Raw genomic sequence first — 25,210 nt, forward strand, 5'->3', positions numbered from 1 at the left:
TCTGACAGGGAGCACTGCTATGAAAAGCATTTTTAATGCTTAAGGCTCACAAACAGCTCCAGCAGTCTCCTTGCCAGGGCAGTTACTTCTTGTTCACAGAGGGGAGAACTCTCCAGTCCTTCTCATTCTCAATCCTGAAAGGAAAACAAGTCTCAGAGCCAAGGATAAACAGAGGCATGTTGAACAGCCTGTGTTTTCTGTGGGAGATAAAGATGGCAAAGGGACTGTGCCTTGTGGATGCTCAGTGAAAGAAGAAAGGGAGAGCGGCCCATATTAAAGGGTTAGAATATTGCCTGTCCAGAACAGAGGCCTTGGAAATAAGTTGGCCTCTTCCGCAGGCATGAAGGAAGCTAAGCCAAGCTCAGGTAGAAGCAGTAAATCAAGAACACGTGCAATCTGTGTATAGTAGAAACAGGTCCTGCAGCATGTATGTGACAGAAGGCAGAGCGGTTGCTCAGTATGGAGCGTAGCTTTTGGCAATCAGAGGGGTATGTGCACGGGGAACCCCACTCTGTTACGTTGCATGGGGAAATAGATCTGGCAAAAAAAAAGATGCGACACAAATGCAGGCAGGTGTTTGTACAGAGAGAGCATGTAAGGTCGCACAGTCGTGGGGTACCTGCATCTTAAGACCATTAATGGGACCTACCTGCTTGAATATTGGGGGGTGAGAAAGGCATGCAACTGAGGCTGGGTGCAGCTAAACACTGCAGATCTAGTCCCCAGCATTGGGAACTGTGCGTCAGCTGGAAATGTAGGTCTGCAGATGGAAAGATGAGTGAAGAGTATAGCTGGGGTCGTCTGCAGTGTAGAGTATGCAGTGGGGATCCAGATGGCAGGTACATGGAGAGTGCATTTTAAAACCTGAGTGTGAAAAAGAGAAAACTGAATGAGCTTTTACAACCGTCCAGTCACTCTGCAAAGGCAACTAGAGAAGTCTTCCCTTGCTACAGATTTCTGTGGGATGGTTTTTAAAGTGTGTGGGAAGGATGCCTACATCTATTAAATTCAAGATTTTAAAATTGGTACATATCATTCTGTATGACTTGTGCAAACCGTTACTGGTTTCATACGGGCTAGAGGCTGCTCTGTAGGAGCAGCAGTGAGCAATTGTAAAGGGTGCTTGCTTCCTTTTTGTGCTCTCTCTTCCAGTGCTTGTGCATCAGGGGATTGCACCACTGTTATTTGGTTGTTGTACAGCTCTGGCGGCCTTGAGGTTGGGATGGTTGTTGATCCCAGTGGTGGGTATGTGTTGGCTCCTGACAGTCAGGAGGGGCTGTGCGTGGAACAAGCTTTGCTGATGTTTAGCTGCACAATAAAGAGGACATTTGCACTGAAGCGAGCTGATGTGATTGCAGATGGCAGAGGAAGCTGCCGAGATGGCTGTCACAGGGAGGCCAGACCTGCAAGTTTTGTGTTCCCACTCCCATAGCCTGGCTCGGGGACCATAAGAGTGAGGGGTTAATGGGAGCAGGGTGCTGACATTATTTTTAGCTCCTTGTCTTGTTGTGCCTGTACAAAAGTGCCGGCCTTTTTTCTCTTTTTTTTTTTTTTCCTTTTTTTTTTTTTTTACCCTGTGAAGCATTAACTGGGTGGGTTGCCATAGCAACCCCCGCATGTTAAGTTGGGCTGCTTCTTGCAGTATTCAAGATCTCTCTCTCTCAACATTCAGTCCCCTTCACCGTTTCCCCTGGAGTGCCAAAATGGCCGAGAGCTTTGTGGTGCTGAGCTTCCTGTGCCCTAAGGGTTATGCCTGTCCTCCAGCCTGTTCACTGGAGGCATCAGGGCTGTGTTAGGGCAAGACAGAACAGCTGTGCATCCTTGCATTGGACGGGGTTGAAGAATATGTGCTCTCCATCTCTTTTGCAGCACACTGGGGCTGAAAATTGAAACAGGCTTCCAATGTGGCATCCCATTTATTTGCCAGTTTTCCTGAAGGGGACTGGGCGGTGTTTGTTGCCTGTTCAGAACAGGCACATGGAGATGTTGGAGTGGTTCCCAGCTCATAGCAAGAAGGGAAGTGTCTTATCCTTTCATTCTAAAAACATGCAGTATCTCTGAGTAAGTCCAGAGAAGTTTTTCTGTACGTTTGTTTTAAAAAAATACACAACACAGGTTCAGGTGGTGTAATAATGTGATAAACTGGACTGACTACAAGGATTTATTTTAAATCACCTTTGGTTTTGTGTCTAGTACATGAAGTACTCTCTAGGTGAAGAATAAACTTCTCCAGAGCTGGGGAGGGGAGGGTGTGATCTCCATTTGCTTCCTTGGCCTGTGGCTTTCTGTGTTACAATCCACCCTAATCCAAGCCCAGTTTCACCAGAGATTTTCTTCACCTCTGAGCCCAATTTCCCTTATTCAAATAGCAGCCAGAACACTGGTCTAGCATGAAGTGCTTGAGGGTCTGTACATGAAAAATTCTGAGGGACAACTCATTACTTTTTTAGGATGTTTATTTGTCACTGTAATTTAAGTTGGTTGGCAGGTGAGTTCTGGAGTGCCTGGGATTAGAGGAGAGAACGGCTCCTGTTTCTACCCCAGGGAGCACCAAGGTACCTGATGGCAGGGCTGTGCTAAGGCAGGAGCAGAAAGGGTTGAAGGGTCAGTCAGTGGCTGCTGACCAAATCCGCATGGCAGAGCTGCTGCTTCCCCTTAATCCTCTCCGACCCTCTCTCTGCTCCCTGGCAGGATTCTCCATAATAAATGTAATTAGAGCAGCCGTAGCACAAACAGTACAGCTCTGCTGATCCGTGTTCTGTGTTTCCTGGCAGGGCACCTGGCTTCCTGAGAACAGATACGATTTCCACTGTACTTCATGAAACAGGTGGTTGTCAAACAGGATAGCCAGGGACATTGTCCAATAGTTCCTTTGTCTATAAAAAACCCACCATCAGCACTCACCCACCATGCACGGGCTGGATTGTTCCAGAAGAGTTAGGGGCAAATCCTGTGGCTTAGCCTGCCCTTCGCTTTGTTGAGTTGTTGTGACTATAGCAAGGGGCAATGGGAGGAAGGGAAATGGCTTCATGTAGGAGGCTATGGCCTTCCATCGTCTCTGGGTATCGTGGCTGCCATTTTGTCTTCCTGTGGAGAAAAGTCAGATTTTATAATTTGGATATTTGTGAGGGATGGCTTCTAAGGGGGGGAATTGGAAGTGTGTTGCTGACATCTGCAGCCACTGTTTCGCAAGCTGTTGGTCTCCATAGTCACACCTGGCTCCTGGAGGTACATTAAATAGGTGGTTTCTTTGATGAATTAGCTGGTAGGATTGCACAGTAACCCAGATAAGCCCAGAACAGAGGGGACAGCGAGTGAAATTTGACGGCCAGCATGTAGGGACTGTCGTGGCTTTGGTCAGTCCCTGCTGTTGATACTTCAGAGCTGCAAAGGTATCAGGGGTCACAGTCAGACGTGGGCTGGAAGAAGGTAGAGTAACCTGTCCAGCTAATAAAGTGAAGCAGAGCAAGGAATTAGGAAGATGTCCTTAGATAGGAATTACATGGGTTTGTAACAGTAGGCTGTAAGGGCTGACGGGGAGGCAGTTGCTCTGTACGTGGTTATTGGCAGGTGATGAATGCAGCTTGCTGATACACAAACGTGATTAGATGATGTCTAGGAAAAGTGTTGGCTGTCTTTGTTCTGTGCCTGCTTTGCTTGAGCAGTGTGGGGACCAGACTGCACGTGTGCCAGGAGGCCCCAGAGCTGCGGTAGTGGCTGAGAGTCGGTGCACTCGAAGCTGATGCTTTCTGATGTCTGCAAATTTCCCTCTTCGGGTGGGTCTCGCTGTCTGCGCTCTGAGTTTTGGCACTGTGAGTTGCTCACGTGTCATTCTCCGATGGCGTTGGGCAGGTTTAATTCAATAGATTGTGCTGTTTATTGAGCTGAGATCAGAGCAGATGCTTTAAAAAGAGGGAGTGCATTTAACAAGCACTTCATTTTCCCTGTCTGTCCACTGTGACCTTCAAAGCTGGAGAAGCCCTTCGGGGCAGGGTGGCCCCGGTCCAAGAGGAGAAAGCCCAGCCTGCTGCTGGCATTAAACTCCTGGGAATCAGGCTGGAACATGAGGAGAGAGGATTTCCCAGTATTTCCAACTGTGACCTTCAGAACCGTGCAAATGTTAGCATTAAACTCATTAGAGGCGGAGGCCTCTCTGTGACCCCGCATGGCCAGCTCTCCCCCCGTGCCGTTATTCTGGATGCCGGCCGAACGGTGCCGGTGTCCCCTCTAGCCGAGCGGCAGCCGGGAAGGGGGTGCCCGAGCGCTGGCGGGGGGCGCCGAGGAGCCCTCCGAGGACCGCCGAGCCGCCGCGGTGGGGCCGGGGGAGGCGGAGGAGGGAGGGGAGGCAGGCGGGCTGCCGCGCATGCCTGCGGCGGGCCGTGCCCCCCGCCCGGGCGAGGCTGGGCTCGGCGCAGCCGTCTCCGGCCGCGGTGCGCAGGGAGCTGCGCCCCCGCGCAGCGGTGCGCGCTGCCCCCCGGCCGGGCCCGGAGAACAAAGGGCGGCGGGCGGCGCCGGGCCGCGCTGAGCCGCGCCGCTCCCCGCAGCCACCTGCTGCTCCGCGCCCCGGCGCCTCCGGAGCGGAGCCGGGCGGAGGAGGAGGCGGCGGCCGCGCCCCGGCGGTGGCACGGCGGGAGCGGAGCTGTCCGGGGCTCGGCCCTGTCCGTGGTGCTGCCGCCGCGCCGGGGGGGAGCCCAGCCCAGCGTGGATCCCCGGCCACCCCCGGATCCCAGCCGGCTGCCGCCCACCCTCCGCTGCCTTCTCGCCGACGGGCGCAGCCCGAGGCATCCTGTTGCGCCGGGTCCACAGCCAGGAGAGGAGAAGCAGCGGTTTTGCGAAAGAGCCTCTGCCCAGGTTGAGATTTGCTCGTGGCGCGGAACAATGGCTGCACTGCCAAGGCTGGTTTGTGCGTCTTCGGTCGTGTTGGTGGTCTGGGGTAGGTGCTTCCATTCTGTCTTGTCTTCAGCCACGTTATCCACCAAACCTGGTGCTTGCCCCTTGCAGGATGCTTCTTTAAAGCACCGGGTTTCCTAGTAAGGTTCCGTAAATGCTGTCATGAAGACCAGCTTTTGAAGTGGCTTTTTTTGTTTACAAGAGGAGAAGGAAATGATATTCATGCAGAGTTAGTATGAATGTATTGGAGGTAATATTAGCAGGTAAAATACGTTACTGCTAAGTAGACTTACATTGCAAAGCATGTGCTTTAATACATATCCAAGTTCTTTACTGTTTCCTGTTTGCTGTTGTTTTGAAATTGCAATGTAATTTAACATGTAGTTGCCTCAGGGAGGATGTGCAAACCCATTAAGCGGTGTGTGTTAGTGCTAGTTTTCCATGCAGTCTCTATAAACTGGAGTAAATCATTTTATTGTGATTATAGTTTTTCTACTGCAACCAAGAAAAGGTTGGTTAGTTTTGCCAATACAGCTACGTTTGATGTGCACATATACCTACAGCTCTGTTTGTGGGTGCGTATCTGCGCGTACGTGTCCAATTTAGCTGGAGTAAACCATGATCCAGTAGCTTCTCCCTTATTTCTCCCAGAAGGCTGGTGCTACCCATGGAGCTGGTAGTACGGGAGAATTGGAATCTGGCTCTTTCCAGGATAGGTCCTGGCATAATACAGTGCTCGAGAGAGTGGGTTAATGCTATCTCAGAGGCTGGGGAGGAGAGAGCAGCCAGCAAAGTCAGCATCTTCAGTGAGCTAAACCCTAGGCTTTGGAGACAGGTTTGGACAGACAGAACCCAGTATTGTTTAGCCCAGGGGACAAATGTCATCAGGGATTTAGTCTGAGATGTCATGCTGAAGCGTTCCTTTTCTTATCAAGTATTTAGTATTGCAGATGATGATTTTTATCTTGTTTGGGAGAGCAGTATATAGCTGCCAGTGTTAGCACAGATCTGTTCGGAAGCATTTTGAACAGGAATGCATGTAAACTCAATAACTCCTCCCGCTGCCAAATTTACTCGAGTCCAAGCCCCTTGGTTCCCAGCACTGCTTATGAAACCTAGAAACAGGAAGGGTGGCGAATCCTCCCAGTTTGTTTTGAACATATTGCCAGATTAAAACATCCAGACCTTTTAATTTAGCACAAAGAGTGAGCTGTTCCTCCACGCTTGAATTCTGGGCTTTCTCTCATGCTAGACTGTAATTGTTACTGTAACAGGAGCATGCTCAGCATGCATGGGAGAGAATGAACAGTGCCTCTAAAGTGGCATTAATTACTATGGGAAAAATGAAAGTTGTGGCAAAGCAGATGCTGGAGAGGGGTATCTGCTAGAAGTGATCACCCTCTGTTAATTATTATGAATTATTTATATCTCGAAGAAGGAAGCTTGGTAAAATTTGACATTTGAGGCTCATCTGTTGTCAGAGGGTGCTAGTAATTAATCAAACAGTTTTCCATTGGGGATGATGTGATCATAAATGCGGAGAAGTGGATAACTGATGTCTCTCTAATTGTGTCTTACACTTCTTCTCTGCTGCTCCTTTTCCCTAGCTGGTTTTTGTTCTGCAGTATGTGTTGAAGTTCCATCAGAGACAGAGGCTGTCCAAGGAACACACATGAAGCTACTCTGCATCTCCTGCATGAAGAGGGAAGAGGTCACAGCCAGCACAGTGGTGGAATGGTTCTACAGGCCGGAGGGTGGAAAAGATGAACCTGTATGTATGCTTGGTAGCTAAGCCCTTGTTTTCATAGGTCCTGTTGTGGAACACAGTCCAGTGAACTCATGTGGGAGAAGCCAAAAGGTATTTATGAGAGTGTAAGTTTGTGCTGCAGCAGGATTGCCAAGGAAGACTATATAAGGGAAGGAGAGAGACCCAAATACAAGCAAAGGGTTTCTGCCACATTCTTATTCAAAGCCTATAGAAATGCCTAGCAGGCTACTTTCATATCACGGAGGAGAGCTGAGCTTGGAGTTCTGCTCCAAGCTGCAGATCTTCACAATTTCTGCAGCTTTTTCACCCAAAGGTTCCACAGCACCAATTTTGAGCAGTCACTAAAGCATCTTTTCCTCACTTAGCTGATTTCCAGACTTGGGCACAGCATGAACTCATGGCGGGAAAAGCTAGAATCTGTTGTTGAGTTCAAACATTTGGGATCATGCATTTGTGAATGTGAATTTCCAGTTCCATTCCGTGAATACGTGAAGTCTAGTATTCTAGGAAATCAAGAAGGGAAACGAAGTATGGCGTAACACCTGGTACCTTTGGCCAAGTTTCCCTTTTTAGGATACTTCTGAATCCCAAAGCTGTTCTTTGGAGGTTAAATTGGGCTCTGATAAACCTGCAGGACAACTCAGAGAAAGCAGTGGTATCCTGACTGTGGGAAGATCTCTGTGAGTTGTTTTGGGATGCCTGTCAAGAAAAGGTGTAAAATTCATTTTCAGAGTGAATCAAAATGGGAATCATATAGATGAGGGGTAACTGGAATTCAAGAAAGAATGGTAAAATGGAGAATAAGATAAAGGTTGAGTGCACACATTTCTAGCTATTTTATCTGAGTACACAGCATTAGGTCAGTGGTTGCATTTTATCGTGATTGAGCAGGGCCAGGCAAGATGAAAAACATTCTCCTACTGTCTGAGAACTAAGGGGCCATGCTAAGGAATGAGGTGGGAATTCACTTTCAGTGACATTTGCCAGTGGCAAGCCAAAGAATGCTAATGAAACTCAGCTGGGGCGGGCAGTTTAATGACAGGGACTGTGGTCAGCCAGAAACTTGCAAGAGATTAGGCTTGTGAAAGTCACCCAAGCTCTGTTCTTCTGATGTACCATTTTCACGCTGTCGTATTTATCCTGCAACACTTCCATTTCAGCTGAATATCCTAGGGCTTACCGAAAAGGACTATTTGTCTTTGCTATATTTATTCTGTGGTTCCTTCTTAAGATGTTCTTACATGCAGTGACCAACAGGTTAGGCACGAAGACTTCAGGAGCCTAGTTTTTAGTTCCATTGCTGGTCTTTTGTGTCATTGGCCACATGCGTCTCTCTGTTTTTGTGCCTTAGTTTTTCTAGCTCTGTGATGGAGATAATTCAATTTTCTGTCTAAAGCAGTCTTGAGATTTTGGGGTAAAGGATGGTAGAATATGAATAGCTGCTGTTGCTAAGGAAGCCATAGCACAGAACGTACATGTGTGTAGCTAGAGGATGATGTTGTTCCTTGTATATGCTGTGTAGTTGTCCGAGATTCGAGTCAGTGATTAATCAGAATACTCCTTCACATTTCCTCACAGATCTACGAGTACAGGAAAACGAACCACGAATTTCCAAGCCGCTTCAGTGGTCGGATACAGTGGAATGGGAGTAAAGATATGCAGGATGTATCCATCACTGTGTTAAATGTGACCCTGAACGATTCGGGTATCTACACCTGTAACATCACCCGGGAGTTTGAGTTCGAGATTCACCGACCTCTCTTCACAAGCTCCCGATTGATCCACCTCACCGTGGTGGAGGAGGGTATGAAGCATTGACAGAAAGCGTGTTGTGCCTTAACTCACCGTGGGTGTTGTCATCCGGGGATACGGTTTTTCATTGCATAGCAGGAGAGGGGAGACTGAGCTGCCAGATAATTGTGTCTGGTTTTGCCAGCAACTAACACTGCACAGGGCTCAGGAGGAAAGACCTGCATTTTGTTTGCTGGCTGCAGCCTCTTTTTAGGCTCAGAGTGGTTGTGTGTGAATGTAGGAAGGTATAATAAGCTTGGTGGGCTGGGGGAACAGCTGGGCAGACACAAGAGGGCAGAGGTTTCCCCGTTTCTCTGCTCAGAACCCTGGCTTCTCCCCTGGCGGCTCTGGGATGCTACAGCACAGCCTTTGCCAGGGTACCGCAGTGTCGGCTTCCTTGCTTCCACACCCCCTCCCTCCTGGAGCGACTCATTCTCCATTTTGATATCAGTCTCTTGCTTCCACCCTTTCCCAATCCTTCCTTCCCTTTGCAGTGCTCCAGAGTCTTTCTGTTCCTCTTGGTTTTGCACAGTTCGGTGCTGAAATCCTGGCTTGTTAGAAATCAGTGGGAATCCTGCTGTTCTCTTCAGAGAGGGATAAGAGCTTTTAGCCCTCATCTTTTTCTGCTGTGTCTTCCCTTCCCTTCTTCCCCACAAGCATCTCTGTGTTTTGATCTCTTTCGAATCACTGGTGGCACAATACAGTCAAGTAACACCAGCGAGTAGGATGCACAAAGGAAACCAAGTGTAAAGATGAGATAGGCTAACGGTGAGCAATCCGTGTGAATGCGTGGGTGGCAGAGAATGCGAGACACACACAAGCCTGGGCACGTTTGATTCCGCTGGAAACACACAGTGGGATCATTGCTGGCATATACTGTTGGCAGCCTCCCCTGTTCCCTCTCTTTTGCCTCCTCACAGTGTAGTGGCATCTGGGTATCTCTGGCATGGTGGGTTAGGAAGGATGACGGGGCGGGAAGTGTCAGTGGAGCTGCTGTGCTTGATAGCTGCATGTAAATGATCAGAGATTATTGCATTTTCTTAACAGCTGGAGAAGACTTCACCTCGGTCATCTCTGAAATCATGATGTATATTCTGCTGGTCTTCCTCACCTTGTGGCTACTGATAGAAATGGTCTATTGCTACAGGAAAGTCTCTAAGGCAGAGGAGGCTGCCCAGGAAAATGCGTAAGTGTGAAATCTCTCCAGGTGCAAGCTGTTCTGCGAGCATTCTTCAGATGTCTCGGTCCAGATCAGACTGCGGGAAGACTGAACTTTGCTATTGCGTGTTTCTAGCTGATATTTGCTATGTCTGGAATCTTTGCAATGTTTGGGAGTACCAAAAGAGACAGTGAACTTGTACGATGAGGGACAATGTACCAGGTAGGGAGGGTAGCTGCGGTTTTCCAAAGTGGCCGGGCTTGAACTGCGCAGAGATGCTCTGCTGGAAGGCCCACTGTCAGAGATCTGACTCACAGATGCAGTTGGCACAGCAGACGTGTTCTGATTTTTATAGTGGCCCATTCCCATCTTTCTACATACTTGGCTTGGATAGGGGCACTCTTTGTACATGGTAGGAAAGCTGTACGTCTAGGATTTTACAGTAGAGAAGACTCGGTGTCTGCTCCTCACTACGCCGAGGAGAGTTTCCTACTGCGAGCATCTTCTACAGGTAATATTTGTTATCTCAGAGGTACTTCTAGGCAGTCAGTATCTCTGCGAGGGTGAATGGACCCAAACTGTTTTTAGCACTTGAGGTTATGCTTTTCTCCTTCCCTCCGACTATAGGACAGACTATCTTGCGATTCCATCAGAAAACAAGGAAAACTGTGCCGTGCCTGTGGAGGAATAGCAGAAAGGAATCAGCGGAACAAATGGCACCAAGGTAGGCAATGAGTAAACAGTCAGTTGCTGCTTGTGTCTGTCAACCCTTCAGCCTTACTACTGTGGGTGAGGCGTGCGTAGGGCTGGAGAAAAGGCAGACAGGAGACTCCTGGAGTCTGGCTGTGCTTCTCTGGAGCTTCCCCAGTGACCTTAGACGCGCAGTATAGGTATCTTTAGATGGTGGGTGTACTAATATTACTTTGAACCCCTAATCAACATACACGTTCACTTTCAGGTCATGGTGTAATTATTCCTCCTTTGCCCATTCCTGTGGAGTTGGGAATAGTCACTGTCCCCTGCAGATGGGGAGCTGTGCTCAGAAGGAATAAAAGGGCGCTATCTCCAAAGGAAGCGTCTGCTAGGAAGGACTTTGTGTGCAAAAGACCAAAATCTAGATCTTCTAAAGTCTTGTTCACATCCTGTCAGCTACTATGCTAATTATATTACAATCCTTACTTCAGTAAGGTCGAATGACTGGCGCTCCAAGAGGAATTCTCTCGCTTGCAGGGGCTCTGAAGACAGAAGGACCACGTCATGCCAGCCAGGTTTGAGGGGGAGCTCTGCGCCGTCAGGAGGAAATATGGGGAAGTGTAAATTCTCTTCCATTTGCCTTGGACTCTGTACAGCCTTGACTTTGGCCTCATGACTCCATTCTGAGCTGCCGGCCCATTTGCTAAAGGACTCTTCTTTTGAAGCATGCTGAGCAAAGGGCACAGGGGTGTGGGCAGCACGGCTCCTTCCCAAGTTTCAGTCCCATCATCACGTTAATGGCTTTGTAATGTTAAGTGTCATTTCTTAGCTGCTGTCACCACCACCTTTATTTGCTAAATATGCTATTTCTCCATTGCAGAGGTAAAGGGTATGTATGTCATGTTACTCTGACCTGCAGGACTGGGAATGATCATCTCGGGGTGATGTTCTACCATATGTTACAGCCCAAGCAGTTTTATCGGTGCTAAAACAGGAAGGATTTAATTAATTAGTTGTTGCTTAGACTTTGGGCTGCCCGTGCGCAGGCAGAGTAGGATGAGGACTATGCATTCTAATGCATTAGAATTGTTGAAAATGTGTAGTAGGAAGGATGACTGCCTGTGCCATGTTCACACTTGCTTCTGAAGGAGGGAACCGAGAATATAGATCCTGAAGTACTCCTACTTTGGGAGGCAGTATGACGTAAGTATAAGAATCCCCTGTATCCCCCCTTTCATTTAGCGAGTGTCGGAATTCTTAGTTCCCTCCATTTGCCTTGCATAGCAGGTTAACTCCTCAGGTACGCAGAGACACAGTGATAGGAATAACCTGCAGAGCCGCATTCTGCAACAGCAGGCAAGCTGGTGGGACAAGGTATGCAGTTCACCTGCTTCTGGGGAAATCCCCAAAAGGAAGACAGCCTGATGCAAGGAGGTGAGCAAAGGAAATAGGATGCACAGCCCTCACTGGGAAAGGACAGACAGCTTTGTAAAACGGTAGTACTTTTTGTAACTGCGATATCGGTCTTCTCCTACTATAGTGTAGCACCACCTAGAGGAAGAGACAGAAAACACTTATTTTTTCCTAGATAATCGTAATTCTTGTGATAATTAGTCACTGGTTTGAATAGTCAGCATTCATCGTAAATGATCCACTGCTGCACAGGAATCACGCTGTAAATTCAGTGTTTCATAGGCAAACTTACCTTTTCAATTGTAGTGGATTAAGCAGAGTAAAATTTGTTCTGTGGCCTCAAATGTAGATCAGTTGAGTTCAACAACTAGGATTACAAGGAGAGGAAAAGGCAGAAACATTGCCCGGGTTGGAATTGTACCGTAAGACAAAATGGGGGGAAGGTTTGTTTTGTTTCATATAGCAGATGTTGTTACATCCCTGCTGCAATGGAGCCTATACCGCTTGCAAGAGTTGACAAATTTTGCTACACTGACTGCTTCTAAATAGTTAGAGTGCTTGTGAATCAAGGCATGCTTCCTTCCCACCTATGGAATTTCCTCTGCTTTGTTCTGCTGCTTTTTATGTGTTGCTACAATCACAGAAATTGCTCCATTTGTAAGTCGGCCCAAGCCAGATTTCTAACTGGCAGTTGTTCAAAATTCTTTTTTTAGAGTGGGTGTCAACTTTAGTAAACTACTACAATGGAGTCTTCACAGCGGGATTGCTCTCAAGTCCAGAACCGAGTCTGGCAACCTGAGTACATTTTCTAGATGAAACACACTTGTAGTCTGGGCACTGGTTCCTTAAAACTTAATATCCAAAAGGGGAAAAACCAGCTCCTCTTCTAATTCAGCTGGATGTCTTCATTATCCCTTGGCCAACTTGCCTGGCCCCAGGGCAATTTTGGGCATAATCCTAACTCTAAACCCACAGCAACAAAGGAGGGATTAGATTGTAACTCCAGAGTTGCCGTCACTGACTGCGGCATTGATGCCCACGGTGATTTTTAGGTAAGGTCATGTAACCTCTCTCCTACTTCAGCTCTGTTCCTCAGTCCCCGTGAGGCATTGATAACCCTCTGGTGTCATAATGTTAAGTCAAAAAAGGAGCAGACAGAGAACTTCTTGAGAGCTACCTCAGGTGGTAAAGGGCCAGCCTCTTCTAGTCTTGTACCTTCCGGTATCTTAGATGCATCTTCTCAAGATGCTTTTTTTTGGACATATCTTTCACTTTTCCAGTTCCTGCAGACAGATATGACTATTGCCCTGTGTTGTTCTAGGCAGGAGAAAATGGTGTCTAAATTTTGATCAAGATTCTCGTAGCCAAAAAAAAGGGATTTTTCCAGGGTGGTGTTAAAGGCAGGCTGTGTCCTGGAAGAGACGGTTCTGGTTGGTCTCAAAAGACTCTCTCTGTATTTGGAAATGGCAGAAGAGACTTCAGAACAGGCAGGATAATAAAAAGAACAAGCACTCACGAGTCACGCTGTTTGTTTGATAGATTTTTTTAATTTATACCGTACTTCCATTGTACTAGCTACTTTACATTACGTTTTGGCTGCACAGCCTTTACAATTCCTAGGTTCTAGCAGGTAAGTTTCATTATCATTTTATCGCATTTTGCGCACAGCGCAAAGTTTATGACAGACAACTCCTAAAACAAAACCACGGTTCCTCCCCCACCCCACCCGAGAGTTCACATTAGCACTACAGGCATGTGGGCCTTGGCCAACAGCCCCCCGCTGCCCGGGCTCCGGTGGTGTAATCCAGGAGGGAGGCGCACGCCTACGGCTGATTGTACGACCCGCTCCCATTCCTTGCTGATGTGAGGCAACCCTCATTAATTTGCAGTTACGCACAGCAATTGGGGTTGCAGGATCCAGGGCCTCTGGTGAGGAGAACACACTCTAGGTTTTTAGCAGCTTTTTCCAGCCCTGGAGCATGTGATGGAAGTTGACCTGCCGTGAGAATGGTAACGTCCCAGAGGTGCCACAGCCACGCGATGCCAGTCCTGGGCGGTTGTAACGCTGCAACGGTTCTGCTGGTCCTCCCTCCCCCCAGCCTCATCAGGCCGAGAGCCAGGTTAGTGCTTCCGTATCTGTTAAGTACTATTACAAGGGAGGTGGGCATGCGAAGATGGGGAACGAGGCGCGCGTGGCACAGGCTCCACCTCTTTGCTGTATAAAGTCACCATTTTGTAACAGCCACTCTCCCAAATCCTTAATGCCACTGGGGCACATTGGGCCGAAACTGAGACGCGACCAAATGGCTCTAGAACCTGAGCTGCACATTAGTTTTATTTCCTAACTATTCTCAGGGTTTGGGTTGGGGAAGGTGGCCATTTAACGTTAGCAATGGAATTGGCCTAAATGAGTGAGGTAACAGAAACGGCCAGAGGAGGTACCTCCCTGAGCCATGTGCAAATATAATTCCTTCAGCAGAAGGAAGTCTTTTTCCCTACTGAAAAAAATAAAACACATTCACTTAAAGAGCATACAGACCGCAGCAAGGAAAGGCAAGCAGGGACAGCACCAGGTCAGTCCATCTATGACACAGGGAATGATTGTCTGGCAGCAAAGGTGTGAGGGGAGAGGGAGAAGCCATAGCAAGCACTGCAGAACGTGTGTGGGAGAGGGGGCCATGGCACGCCACGTATCCATGCTAAGAGATAAGCCCATGCTGTCTGGCTAGATCAGAAAATAATCTCAATCGGCAGTCGATCAAGACAGGAGATTATTTGGCCAGTGTGCACATCTAGAAAAAGGAATGTGTTATGGCACAGAGAGACTCGTGCTGTAGAGATGGCAAAGCATAGAGAAATCGGAGCATGCCAGGCAGGGGAATGGGCCAGAAAGTCAGCACAGTCGCATCTCAGAAACTACACTGAGAAATGTTCTGTGAGCCACTTGCCTCAGATGCTTTGGCTTAAGAGTCTCTGTTTTGAATATTGTTTTAAGCGAGCCCCTGCCAGATATTCTAACTGGTGCTGAGAGTGTCTGAAAAGACTAAGCCATAGTCCACGTGACTGCACCATGAAACTTAGCAGTGGCAGCAAGCTGGGCAGAGATCCTGGCGGAAAGATCTCTCCAGTTCAGCGCAGAAAGCACAGCTCTGTCAAGAGGTGTGGGATGGCAGCAGCTGCCTTGACAAACATGACAGAATTGCCTCTCCTGAGCCAGGCACTGTTGCTTTAAGGTGTTTATTACTGACCGTGCTTTTCTGCATACTCTCCCACCTCTAAATTAGGAAGTGGATCACTTCTGTCCTGGTTGGGAAAAGCAGATGCTGACTGATAGAGCACTACCTGGTTAACACGGCTAGTTCAGTACACATCACGGGAAAGCTGTAAGGACGCTCTGCGGAGAAGTCCTCTCGGGAGCCGTACCATCTCTGCACCAACAGCAGAGGGGAGTGCTCAGTATGTTCGCCACACACTGTGACTAAGCCGCACTGTGGACAGAGCTGCTTCCTAAATCACTGCACTGGGCCAGAGACCACGTACTCCTGGGTACTGGCCTTCACAGGTTGGTTTTTCATAGACATTCACTCACATGCTGGCTTTATGCTAACTATGCTCACTAAATGAACCTGAGAGGAAAACGAGTCCCAGGTGTTTTCCCAATCCTAGTAGCACAGAAAGGCCCTTTTAACTAGCCAGGAGTGATTCGTTCCCCCAAAATGTCTGCCACAAACCTCTATTTTGCAGCTCATTCTGCGTGTGGAGCACTGGTCTTCTTAAGGTTGGAGACTATCTCCACCACTCTTCCCCAGTGCTGGGTAGTGTGAAAGCAGCAGGCTGTCCTCTCTGTCTCTCTCCTCTATTTAGGTGCCTTTGGGTTACTGAAAGATGATGAAAATACAGGTCTGAGAAGGGAAAGCTACTAGGAAAAGGAGAGGTATTAAGGCCAGGTGATACAAGCACTGTAGTCACCAAAACCTGCATGTGTGCGCACCCTTCCGGTTAGCACTTTTGACATGTGGGAAGCCAAAGTGTGAGGTTTGCAAGTGTGTCTTTCACTCAGAGGCACCTTCCTGTCACCTTTATATCTGCACGGAAATGACTGTAGAACCTATCCAAAAGGGCTCGTTTCAAGCACCCAGACCAAAAGCGTCTCCAGCGACTATGTGGAAAACTTCTACCACCTCGTATAAAGGTAGGAAAAAACACGTATGTAGGCTACACGGTTTAGTGCTGAGGAGACAAGCAGGCTAAAAAGTCTGTCCCCATCTACACCCAGGTGAGCTTCTGAAACGAACGGGGTCTCTCTGATAAGAGCAGAGATTAAGTGCGCCAGGCTTTCTGAGGTGGGGTATGGCAGTGCAGGCATCATAATTTCAGAGGCGGTTTTGTGCTGGGGCTTTAAATCCAGCAAAGCATCATGCTTTGAAACCTTGCCTCTTTCGATACCGGGGTCATATTTAAAATAATGGCACGTTGCATATCTCTTAGGTTTCCTTTTATTAGATCTAAAGCAGTCAAGTGGGGTCAGGTCGTCAAATGGCAGACTGCTGCCCCAGACTGGCAGTCTTTCAAGCTGTGTGTAAATACATACTCTATGTCAGCAACGTAACTGAGGTAAATAAGGGGAGATTGAAGTTGTGACTTTCTTATCTTCTCCCAAAGGATGTAAGGGAGCCAGAAGAGCTTTATGCAGAAGTTAGTATCGTGTAATATCAATTAATATTGAAGTTTTCTGACTGAAGCATGCCTTGGATTATCGGTTAATCATTGAGCACCCAAAAAGCACGGTTATCCAGTTAATGCATAGATATCTCCTATTCTTACCATTGTAGGTACCTTTCTCCCTTTTAAGTGGAATGTGCAAACCCAGCAGTGCCCCTGTCTTGGGCACATGTTTCTAATCTTGCCTCCCGGAATAACCTCTGTCTTCTGCTCCTTTGTAGACCTTATGCACAGGTGCTGCACTAGATACATCTCGTATCTACTTTATGAATGCGTGATTGCAGAGCAGTTATCCAGGTCTCAAATTCACTTTGACCTTGTCCCAGATGCTGTAACCCAAGGTAAGCATTAGAAGGGCTGTATTTATCAGAAGGGAGAATGTATCAAGCTAGGATTGGTGTTCTCCCATATGAACAGGTCAGATACACAAACTGGCAAATCAGAGCCTTTTGTCCCTTCTCCCCTCTCCCAAGAGGTAGCGTCTTACTTGGCAAAAATTGGTTTACTAGCTGTTGGCATTAGTTTGCATGTTTCGCTGGAAAAATGCTTTTATAAAAATCTGTCTTTTGTAGTTGTTCAGACTCTGCAAATCAAAATCCAGCTGCGCTCACCTGGCAGCTCAGCAGCGGCAGAAGGGTCAGAGAGAGGACTTGGCAGGGAAAAAGCTGTCTGCGAGGTGCTATTAAAAAAACAACATTGATGTGGGATTTCTGGCACAGGTAAGCAAGGTGAGCAAGTAAAGAAACCCTGACAGTGGAAGCCAAGCTACGGCTTGGCTGTGACTGCTTAGGGAAGGCAGAAGTACCACCCCCTGTAACATTACTCAAGTTGCTCTGCCTTGCTCCTAGAAAGCGTTACTAATTTCTCCAGGAAATGCAGTCATAAACTGCTGGATCCAAAATGGTCTGTGGCTGCAAAAGGAATTAAGCTGTTGACTGGGACTGAACTGCAGGAGGAGGTGATTCCTGTCATAGCTGTCTAGAGGAAAGTGAAATCATGCCAAGGTTTTGTTTAAGACCTCACCTTTAGTGCCATTGTGGGTTTTTCCTTAAGAAAAAGACCTTGCTGTTTGGTGTTAGTTTTTTTTAATTACCACTGTGATAAATTAAGAGGCAATAGAAGATCATAAATCCTATCCAACTCCAAGCCAGACTTGCTGCCAAGTGGCAAAAAGAAAGTAAATAACTAGGAATCAGAGAAAAAGAAACCTGAGGCCTCAAAGAGGAACCTTCCTTGGTCTGAAGGGCACTGCGTATACAAGGTTCTGTTTGGTGACCACCACCCTTATGCTCTTTATTGAAGGACTTAATTCAGCTGTGTGTCAGGATATATGTCAAACATGTTAAACCCGGTTTAAAGTAATGGGTGGGCAGAATGAATATTAGTGCTTGAGATTGTTACAGCTGCCTCTGCCTAACCTCGCATTGATTTCACAGAGCTTGTGCAATTGTGTCTTTAGGGCCAAGCTCAAAGAAACCGTGTCAGCAGGAACATCCAGAACCTAAAGCAATGGCAATCTGGAAGAATGCTGGAGAGGAAGAAGGATGCACGGATGAGCAAATGGATTTCTCGCCTCTTGCTAGTGCAAGAGAATGTGAAACGGGTAAGAAACCAATTCTGATCACTGGCATTTATTTTCAACCCTCTCGGACAGGTGGGTTTCTCTGTTTCTCGACGGGTTACGTCCATCTATGTACAAAACCCTCCCAGCCAGGTGGCAGAGACCCCACATTCCAGGTTTCTCTCTCAAGACGTGGCTGCCTTCTTTTGTGGCATGGGCAAAGTGGCAAGCACAGGGCTTCCTCTCTGTCTTCCTTCTTGGTGCTCGGAATTAAATTCTAGAAAAGGGGAAGATGGACAGCAGGGGATTCTTCTGTGCTTAGTAATTGTGGGAGTGACTAATGGAGCGACAGGACTCTTGGCCAGCGTGGCAAGTCACAGTGGGGAGTTGGGGCCCTCCTGTCACGAGATAAGCCACAGAATGCCCTTCCCAGGCGCTAGCACCTCTGTTTCATTGTACAGTAGCCATTTCAGCAGCCTCCCTGGAAAAGTCAGGGAGCGGTACAGTAGTCAGCAGCATTAAATTAAATAAATAGTCATAAATACACATTACTGTCTAGTTGCCAAGGCATGTTTTTCCCAATTGTACCTTGCTTTCACACTTAAAATTTATTTTTTGATAACCTGTCTTCCATCTGCGCTCCTTTAAATGTGAGTGTTCTTCTGTGGGACGTGTTGTGCTTAGCGCTTGTTCATGAGAATTGTAGGCAGGTTGGGAGAAATTAGCAGGTTACTTTCACATACGTTACCTTTCCCTAACTGGAAGGCACGAGCCGAAGCTTGTGAGGGTTTTCCTTAGACTCCACTTTGTCACCCAGCTGTGCGGATGAGAGTTTCTGGTACAGAGATACAAAGACCAGTTATTCACCCTTATGTCCCCTGCTCTTTCAGTGCCCACTGGAGCTAGAGACAACGGAGGAGCTAAACTGCACCGTTTGCATAAGGGGAATTACGCAGCTGACTCCTTCCTGCCATTCAGAAGGTGGAAAAATCCTGGTGTTGAACAAGGTGGAGAGTGAGGGCCTCACGTGTCACCTAATCTACCTGGCTGGGTAAGATGAGAAAGCATTTATTAAACATTCAAACAAGCCTGCTGCATCCCAACCAGCCACAGTGGCATTTGGTACACAACAGCCTCGCTGCCCCTCTTCCTCAGTTGGCTGCTAATAAGAGTTAGGAATAATCCCCAATAAAAGTAAAAATTCGTATTGGCTTTTTAATGCAGCTCTACCACCTGATTTGCTTACAGAGCAAATAAATACCTCACTATCCAGGTTATGAGAGAGATCAGTCAGATGCCTCACACCGTTGTCCCCCCTCCAGATCCATCCTGCCACCCACTGATGGTCCCTTTTTTCTTTTTTATTCTTTTTTGGTCCCCATGACCCTTCCGAACCTCTGGTGGACTTTGGGGGCCTTGCTGCTACATAGATGCAGTCACGTAAATATGCCAGGGAAGGAAGGGAAAGGAAGTTGTTCTTTTTCTTCCTAATGTTTTCTTGCAGAGTTTATAAGACAAGGTAAGGGCTAGGTGGTACGAGCAAAATGGTCTTGAAGACCAGAGGCAGAAGGGAAATTTGCTGAGCAGGGTAGCAGGAGTGGTTGCAAATAAATAGTAATTTTGGTTTTCTTTTTAAGTTGGGGTACTCCCCCTGTCATGGGAAGTCACACAGGTAGCAGCCTCTTCAGCACAGAGATGGCTTTAAGGCAGGGGCGCAAGCACATAGAAAGCAAAGAACTACAGAAAATGTAAAGGGGACACTGTCAAAAAGAATGGAAGTGAGATTTCTGGGGTGTGGCTCTCCTCCATCCATGCACCTTGTAGGCAGATACTCCCCTCCCCATCATCTCCTTGGCTAGTAACGCAGTATCAATAATGGGAGATGGCAAACTAGTGTTTGGAGAAAGCCTTTCAGCTCACTGACATTCTCTGCTTTGCTCTCTGAACCAGGCTGGCTGGCATGACAGCAAATTGTATTTCTGCCTCAAGGAGCATAGAAGGTGATTGCCGGTGAGATCTGCTCTCTGCAGACCTACAGCAATTCTTCCAGAGGCCTCTTCTCCAAATGCGGAATAGTTTTGCAAGGGATTTACGGCGACTGCCAAAACCTCTCTGCCCTGAAGCCAGCAAGGTAAGAACATTGACAGTGTCCCCTTTGTATGTATAGATAAATACAGTCAATCGGGGACCTTCATGCGCAGTAAGGGATGGGGGAGGGACACTCACTCTGATGCTTCCCTTTGAATTAACAAAAACAAAACGGACAGACAGACAGACAAACAAACAGCCAGGAATATTACAGAGGAGTGGTGCACGGGCCCAGGGGAGCGCACTTAGGTGCGCCCCTAAGCGCACCTCAGTGCTGGGAGAGCACAGCCCTCCCACACACACACACACACACACACCACGCTACCACCGAGACGCTCCATTTCAGCCAGTGTTGGAGGTCCATCCTTCCTCTCGATACGTAGGCTTAATTTTTTCTCTTAAAATCTGTATATAATATATATATTTATATTCTGTATATATATATATTTTATATATATATTTATATATCCTATTTACACATATTGCACACTGTCCTCTGGCCTCCTGCATTCCTGCCTGTTAGTGGAAACGTTTCCGTTTCTCCTCTGGATCTGACCCGAAGTCCCGGGACCCGATGCCATTCTGAAGATTTATTAGTGAATCCTTCATCTGCAAGACAAGAAATTTCTCCACTGTGATGCTACCCTACTGGTGAGAGCGCTTTGAGATTTCCTTCCCCATCGGTGCCTCCTTCTTCCACGTAAGGTGTAGATACCATAATACTCTGGGCTTTGGGAGCAGCATGTCAGGGCTGGGATGTACAAACGGAGACTGAAAAGACGGGAGCCTGTGAGAGACCATTCTCCAGGGTAACAGAGGAGGGGTGAGCAGCTGTCTCCATAGGGGGGAGCAGCTGTCGGTTATGAACTTGGTTCTAAGCAGCCTGGCGGACAACCAGCTCTTCAGACAGCAGATACTGAAACCCCTGGCTTTGTGTTATTAAGGGCCCACACAGAGCGTGTCCCCCTCATCCACACAAGCTAGGTATGAATCCAGGGTTGAGATAAAAAAAGTTTGCTTTTCAAACTGGGATGCCAGAGACTAGATATAAGATGTGCTAATGTAAGGTTTTTGGCCTTGTAGAATTCTTTCCTTGATGTGCGCGGACCCCTGTGAGGTGACAGAGAATCTGCAATGTCCTGCGAATAGCCCTTGGGACCTGCTGCCCACCACTACCTCCGAAGACAGATCTAAAGGGAGACGGTAGGGGCAGTGATGCACCTGATGGACTACAGTGGAACCAGGTAAGGCTGAAGGATTGCGAGCGGGTTGCTGGGAGGACACGGTGACCCCCTAATCACAGCACTAACTGGCAACGTGGTCTCACCTGGTCTAGAAGCATCACCGAGGATTTGATGATCTCACGCCATTTTTGTAGCTCTGAGTCATGATACTTCTGCTGAGATTCTAGTAACTGGGCCCACTCTGTCTGAGACTGGGGTAACCTGTCAGGCAGAATATGAGCAAGAGTGAATCTAGGGAAACTGAAGTCAAAGTGGATTGGGGCAGAGTGTAGATCATATCAGTTTGTCTAATCTTTTCACCCTAGAGGAGCAGGTCTTCTTGAGCATTTAAATGTGCTTAGTATTTTCCTAAATTGGATACCGGTGTTATTCTGTCTTAACCATGGTAATCAATTAATTAATAGCAAAGATATGCCTTTTGCACAAGCTGTTGTAGTGCAGGTGGAACCAAAGGCCCGTTTGCTAGAGGGGAGGGTGAGGACAGCAGGCAGTGTGCTTTCATTGCTTGGTAGACGTGTACTGACAGATGGCACCGTGGCCACTGATGGGGAATAACGCACCGCAGTGTAATGTTGGGGGATAAATAGTAGGTCTGTGCAGTTTCTGTGTTTTGTTTTTTCTAGACATGCTGTGTCGGGCTTTCTCTTTATTATGAGCAATAGCAGCATGGGCTCTCTTTTTAATGGCAGGTAAGTGTAGATACCAAGTCCCTCCCTTCAGGCCCAATTAACCCTCCAGAACAGGGCTGGAGGCTGCTGAGTGGAGCAGAATCAGGGCAGATGCAAGCCGTCAAGGCCCTGATGGGAGGATCGGCAGGACTGGCTGCCCAGAGCTGCCACTCAGGGCCTTGGGCAGATGCCAGTGGTGAGCCAGGCGAGGAGGTGGAGCCTGGCCAGGCCAAGGCCAGGCTAAATCTCAGTCGAGGAGAGCGACGCAAGGAGCGTAGCGACGAGGAGCGTAGTCAAGGCAGTTAGCGCGGCAGTTGGCGTCGGCAGGAAGGCGCGGCAGCAGCACCTCTGCCCATTTCTCCTGAGAAGCATGGAGCTAAGCTGTGCTACTTTCTAACATAGCTACAAGTCTTTCATACTTTGTCTTCTGCTTACCTTTTTGGGCTCTACTGGTTTCTAATATAGCTAAAAGGCACGTCCCCCAGTTAAGATGGAGCTAAGCTGTGCTACTTTCTAACATAGCTACAAGTCTTTCATACTTTGTCTTCTGCTTACCTTTTTGGGCTCTACTGGTTTCCTAATACAGCTAAAAGGCACGTCCCCCAGTTAAGATGGAGCTAAGCTGTGCTACTTCCTAACATAGCTACAAAGCATGAAAAACTTTGTCTTCTGCTTACCTTTTTGGGCTCTACTGGTTTCCTAATACAGCTAAAAGGCACATCCCCCAGTTAAGATGGAGCTAAGCTGTGCTACTTCCTAACATAGCTACAAAGCATGAAAAACTTTGTCTTCTGCTTACCTTTTTGGGCTCTACTGGTTTCTAATATAGCTAAAAGGCACGTCCCCCAGTTAAGATGGAGCTAAGCTGTGCTACTTCCTAACACAGCTGAATCCCTCCTCTCAGGCTACAGTAGAGATTTTCAAGCCTGCTTTATGTAAGTAAGTCCCTGTGTTAGTGAGAGCTCACCTGCTGCTAGAACTTGGTTAGGTTCCTCCTTGGCAATGTAATAGTCTAACTTGTTCCTCTCTTACCTTAGCAGGCAGGCAGAGTGGGGTGCTGCCGCGCCTTCCTGCCGACGCCAACTGCCGCGCTAACTGCCTTGACTACGCTCCTCGTCGCTACGCTCCTTGCGTCGCTCTCCTCGACTGAGATTTAGCCTGGCCTTGGCCTGGCCAGGCTCCACCTCCTCGCCTGGCTCACCACTGGCATCTGCCCAAGGCCCTGAGTGGCAGCTCTGGGCAGCCAGTCCTGCCGATCCTCTCATCAGGGCCTTGACGGCTTGCATCTGCCCTGCTCAGCTGGCTCCAGACCTGGAGATAAAACAAAGAAATGTTAATTAAGCATGGCAATAAAACACCAACACAAGTTAAAAAAAAGGACCTACTCTCTAATAAATAACACTCTGCTATTAATAAAGACTGCTGTCCTTGTCTGAGTGGAGAGGCTACATGCTTAGGATTGGTACACTTAGTTTGAGGGACTGCTCACTGCCCCTGCCCACAGAGAACTTAAGTCTCAGTAGAACTACATATGGAAAAAAAAGGCTTTGGAGCCTCAAACAGAATGTTTCTGGGCACACCTGGCCTTTGAGCCAGCAGAGGGGTTCAGTCTACTTTCCACAGCAATCACAATTGCAACCCAATGAAGTTACCCGTGCTGGGGGCTGAAATAGAGCTACCCAGGTCATTCCAGCACATGCACATTGCCAGAAGCATACAAACAGCGTGTAAAGTCCTGTTCTTCAATACTCTATTGTAGTGGTCCAAATAAAAAACAAGTACCAGAAGGGGAAAAAAATAAAACAGGCAAAATCACTTAATGCTATCTATCCATGGAAAAGGAACAGAGCTATTATGGGGAAAATAGTAATTCCCTTCCCTTGTAAGGGGAAATGAGAAAGCCCATGAGACAAATCACTCAAAAAATGTCATCGCAACAGCAGCACGTAGCTATGGATGCTTAAATTCAAACCCAACTTTTAGCAGCTGTGACTGCACAACAGTACAGCCAGAAAGGGGACAAAAACACCTTTGCAAAGTGGACTGGGGATGCTCTCAACCTCTGAAAATAGGGTAGAGACTATTCAGGCAGAATACGTAGCACTTACCTACATAAAAAAGAATTCACCAAAAACTGTAAGAAGGAATTCAAAACACAAAATTGCTGCCTGTCATTATAAACAAACTATGGGATGTCAGGTCACCACTGGAAATGCCATCTACAAAAAGGTGCTCTGTAGCGCATCCTGGGAAATGCAGACTGGCAGGTCTGCCTTTGGCCCTAGACAAGATGGGGGGAGTCTATGTAATAACAACGACCGATCCCAACAATAAATTCAGTCTGGTTGGAGGCTTTCAGATGTGCTTTCTGCAAAAGGAAATGGGGAGATGCTGCCATACAGCCTAGAGCTCTGTACATCTCGGCACACACCAAGCAGACACTATACTGAAAAAACAGGATGTCCAAAAAGCCTTGGACAAAGTTCCATGCTACCAGTTGTTATTACAGGAACTAAGTCAGTCTGAGATCACGCTTCACTGCTTAACATCTAGTACCACCAGGGAACGCTCAGGTCGTTCAGGAGTGCCCCGTGCCCTCCTAGTGTTCTCTCTCTTCCTCCCACACTCTTAACAACTTGCTGATATCTGGACCCACACCTTTCAAAACACACACCAAACAGTTGCTCGTGTGTCACAGGCTCAAATTCCCCTCTGAGTACAAAGGGTTCTTTCTAAGACACTGCTTTTCATACAGAGGGAAGTTAAGCCATCAAAGGAAGGGAGGTGGCCACCTTGGCCCAGGATTGCAAAACACTTATTCATAGAGCATCTGCTGTTATATGGGATGCTGGGAAGAAGCAGAGGTTGCCTTAACTTGCTGTCTTCTGCTGCAACTGTTCAGCAGTTTCAGGTCTAGAAATGCTGGTGGCCCTACAGCTTCAGCTACCTACCTACTTCATCTGTTTTACACAAAAAGGAAGCAATCTACAAGACAGCCCAGAGCTTTGGCATTCTGGGAAAGCCTCTAACATCCATAGGAACCATGCAAGAAGAGACAAAGACAAAGCAGATGTGACAGTACCTTTCTTGTAGCCGCAAGCCCTGCCATGCCGTGAGCGTCTGCGTAGTATATTCCAACATCCAGAGTTTGTAGAACAGCATCATATTGAGAATGACGAGCAGCACCAGACTGGAAATAAAGAAAACAGTCGG

The 25,210-nt window shown here is 47.7% G+C and overlaps 2 protein-coding genes and 1 long non-coding RNA gene across 21 annotated transcripts in view; 2 read left to right on the plus strand and 1 right to left on the minus strand.

The window, feature by feature from the left end:
• Positions 1–4,869: 4,869 nt before the first annotated feature.
• SCN3B (sodium voltage-gated channel beta subunit 3) lies at positions 4,870–10,299 on the plus strand (the record flags this gene model as incomplete). Of its 2 annotated transcripts, XM_082493879.1 has the most annotated exons (5): positions 4,870–4,933; positions 6,498–6,661; positions 8,237–8,462; positions 9,497–9,635; positions 10,236–10,299. In XM_082493879.1, exons 1-5 carry the CDS (start codon positions 4,879–4,881, stop codon positions 10,297–10,299), a joined length of 648 nt encoding a protein of 215 aa, XP_082350005.1. In that variant the 5' UTR covers positions 4,870–4,878. The 2 variants fall into 2 exon arrangements, 1 of the variants encoding a protein (XP_082350005.1); XR_014269925.1 differs by lacking the exons at positions 4,870–4,933; positions 6,498–6,661; positions 8,237–8,462; positions 10,236–10,299 and adding exons at positions 9,744–9,830; positions 10,003–10,060 and having other exon boundaries at positions 9,584–9,635.
• A 2,951-nt stretch (positions 10,300–13,250) lies between these two features.
• The window catches only part of GRAMD1B (GRAM domain containing 1B), a gene marked incomplete at its 5' end in the record, with an annotated part of 105,792 nt that continues 93,832 nt past the window's right edge, over positions 13,251–25,210 (minus strand). For 4 of the 18 annotated variants that reach the window (XR_014269892.1, XR_014269899.1, XR_014269902.1 and 1 more), the window contains 8 exons: positions 18,033–18,274; positions 18,746–18,832; positions 18,929–19,044; positions 19,259–19,416; positions 20,403–20,490; positions 20,563–20,694; positions 21,413–21,530; positions 25,080–25,187. Coding sequence is in view for 2 of the 18 variants with exons in the window: in XM_082493725.1 (XP_082349851.1) it covers positions 20,605–20,694; positions 21,413–21,530; positions 25,080–25,187 (316 nt within the window). Of the gene's footprint in view, positions 15,593–16,754; positions 16,766–18,032; positions 18,479–18,745; positions 18,833–18,900; positions 19,045–19,258; positions 19,420–20,402; positions 20,491–20,524; positions 20,695–21,412; positions 21,531–25,079; positions 25,188–25,210 lie in introns of those variants that run through there. The other 14 variants (XR_014269889.1, XR_014269890.1, XR_014269891.1 and 11 more) reach the window with 14 other exon arrangements.
• LOC309680195 lies at positions 17,981–20,683 on the plus strand. The gene is made up of 4 exons (XR_014269905.1): positions 17,981–18,039; positions 18,888–19,048; positions 19,948–20,128; positions 20,609–20,683. It is a non-coding gene; the product is annotated as an uncharacterized lncRNA (long non-coding RNA).

This window comes from Vanellus vanellus, assembly GCF_965231255.1.
Source record: "Vanellus vanellus genome assembly, chromosome: 21".
NCBI lineage: Eukaryota > Metazoa > Chordata > Aves > Charadriiformes > Charadriidae > Vanellus > Vanellus vanellus.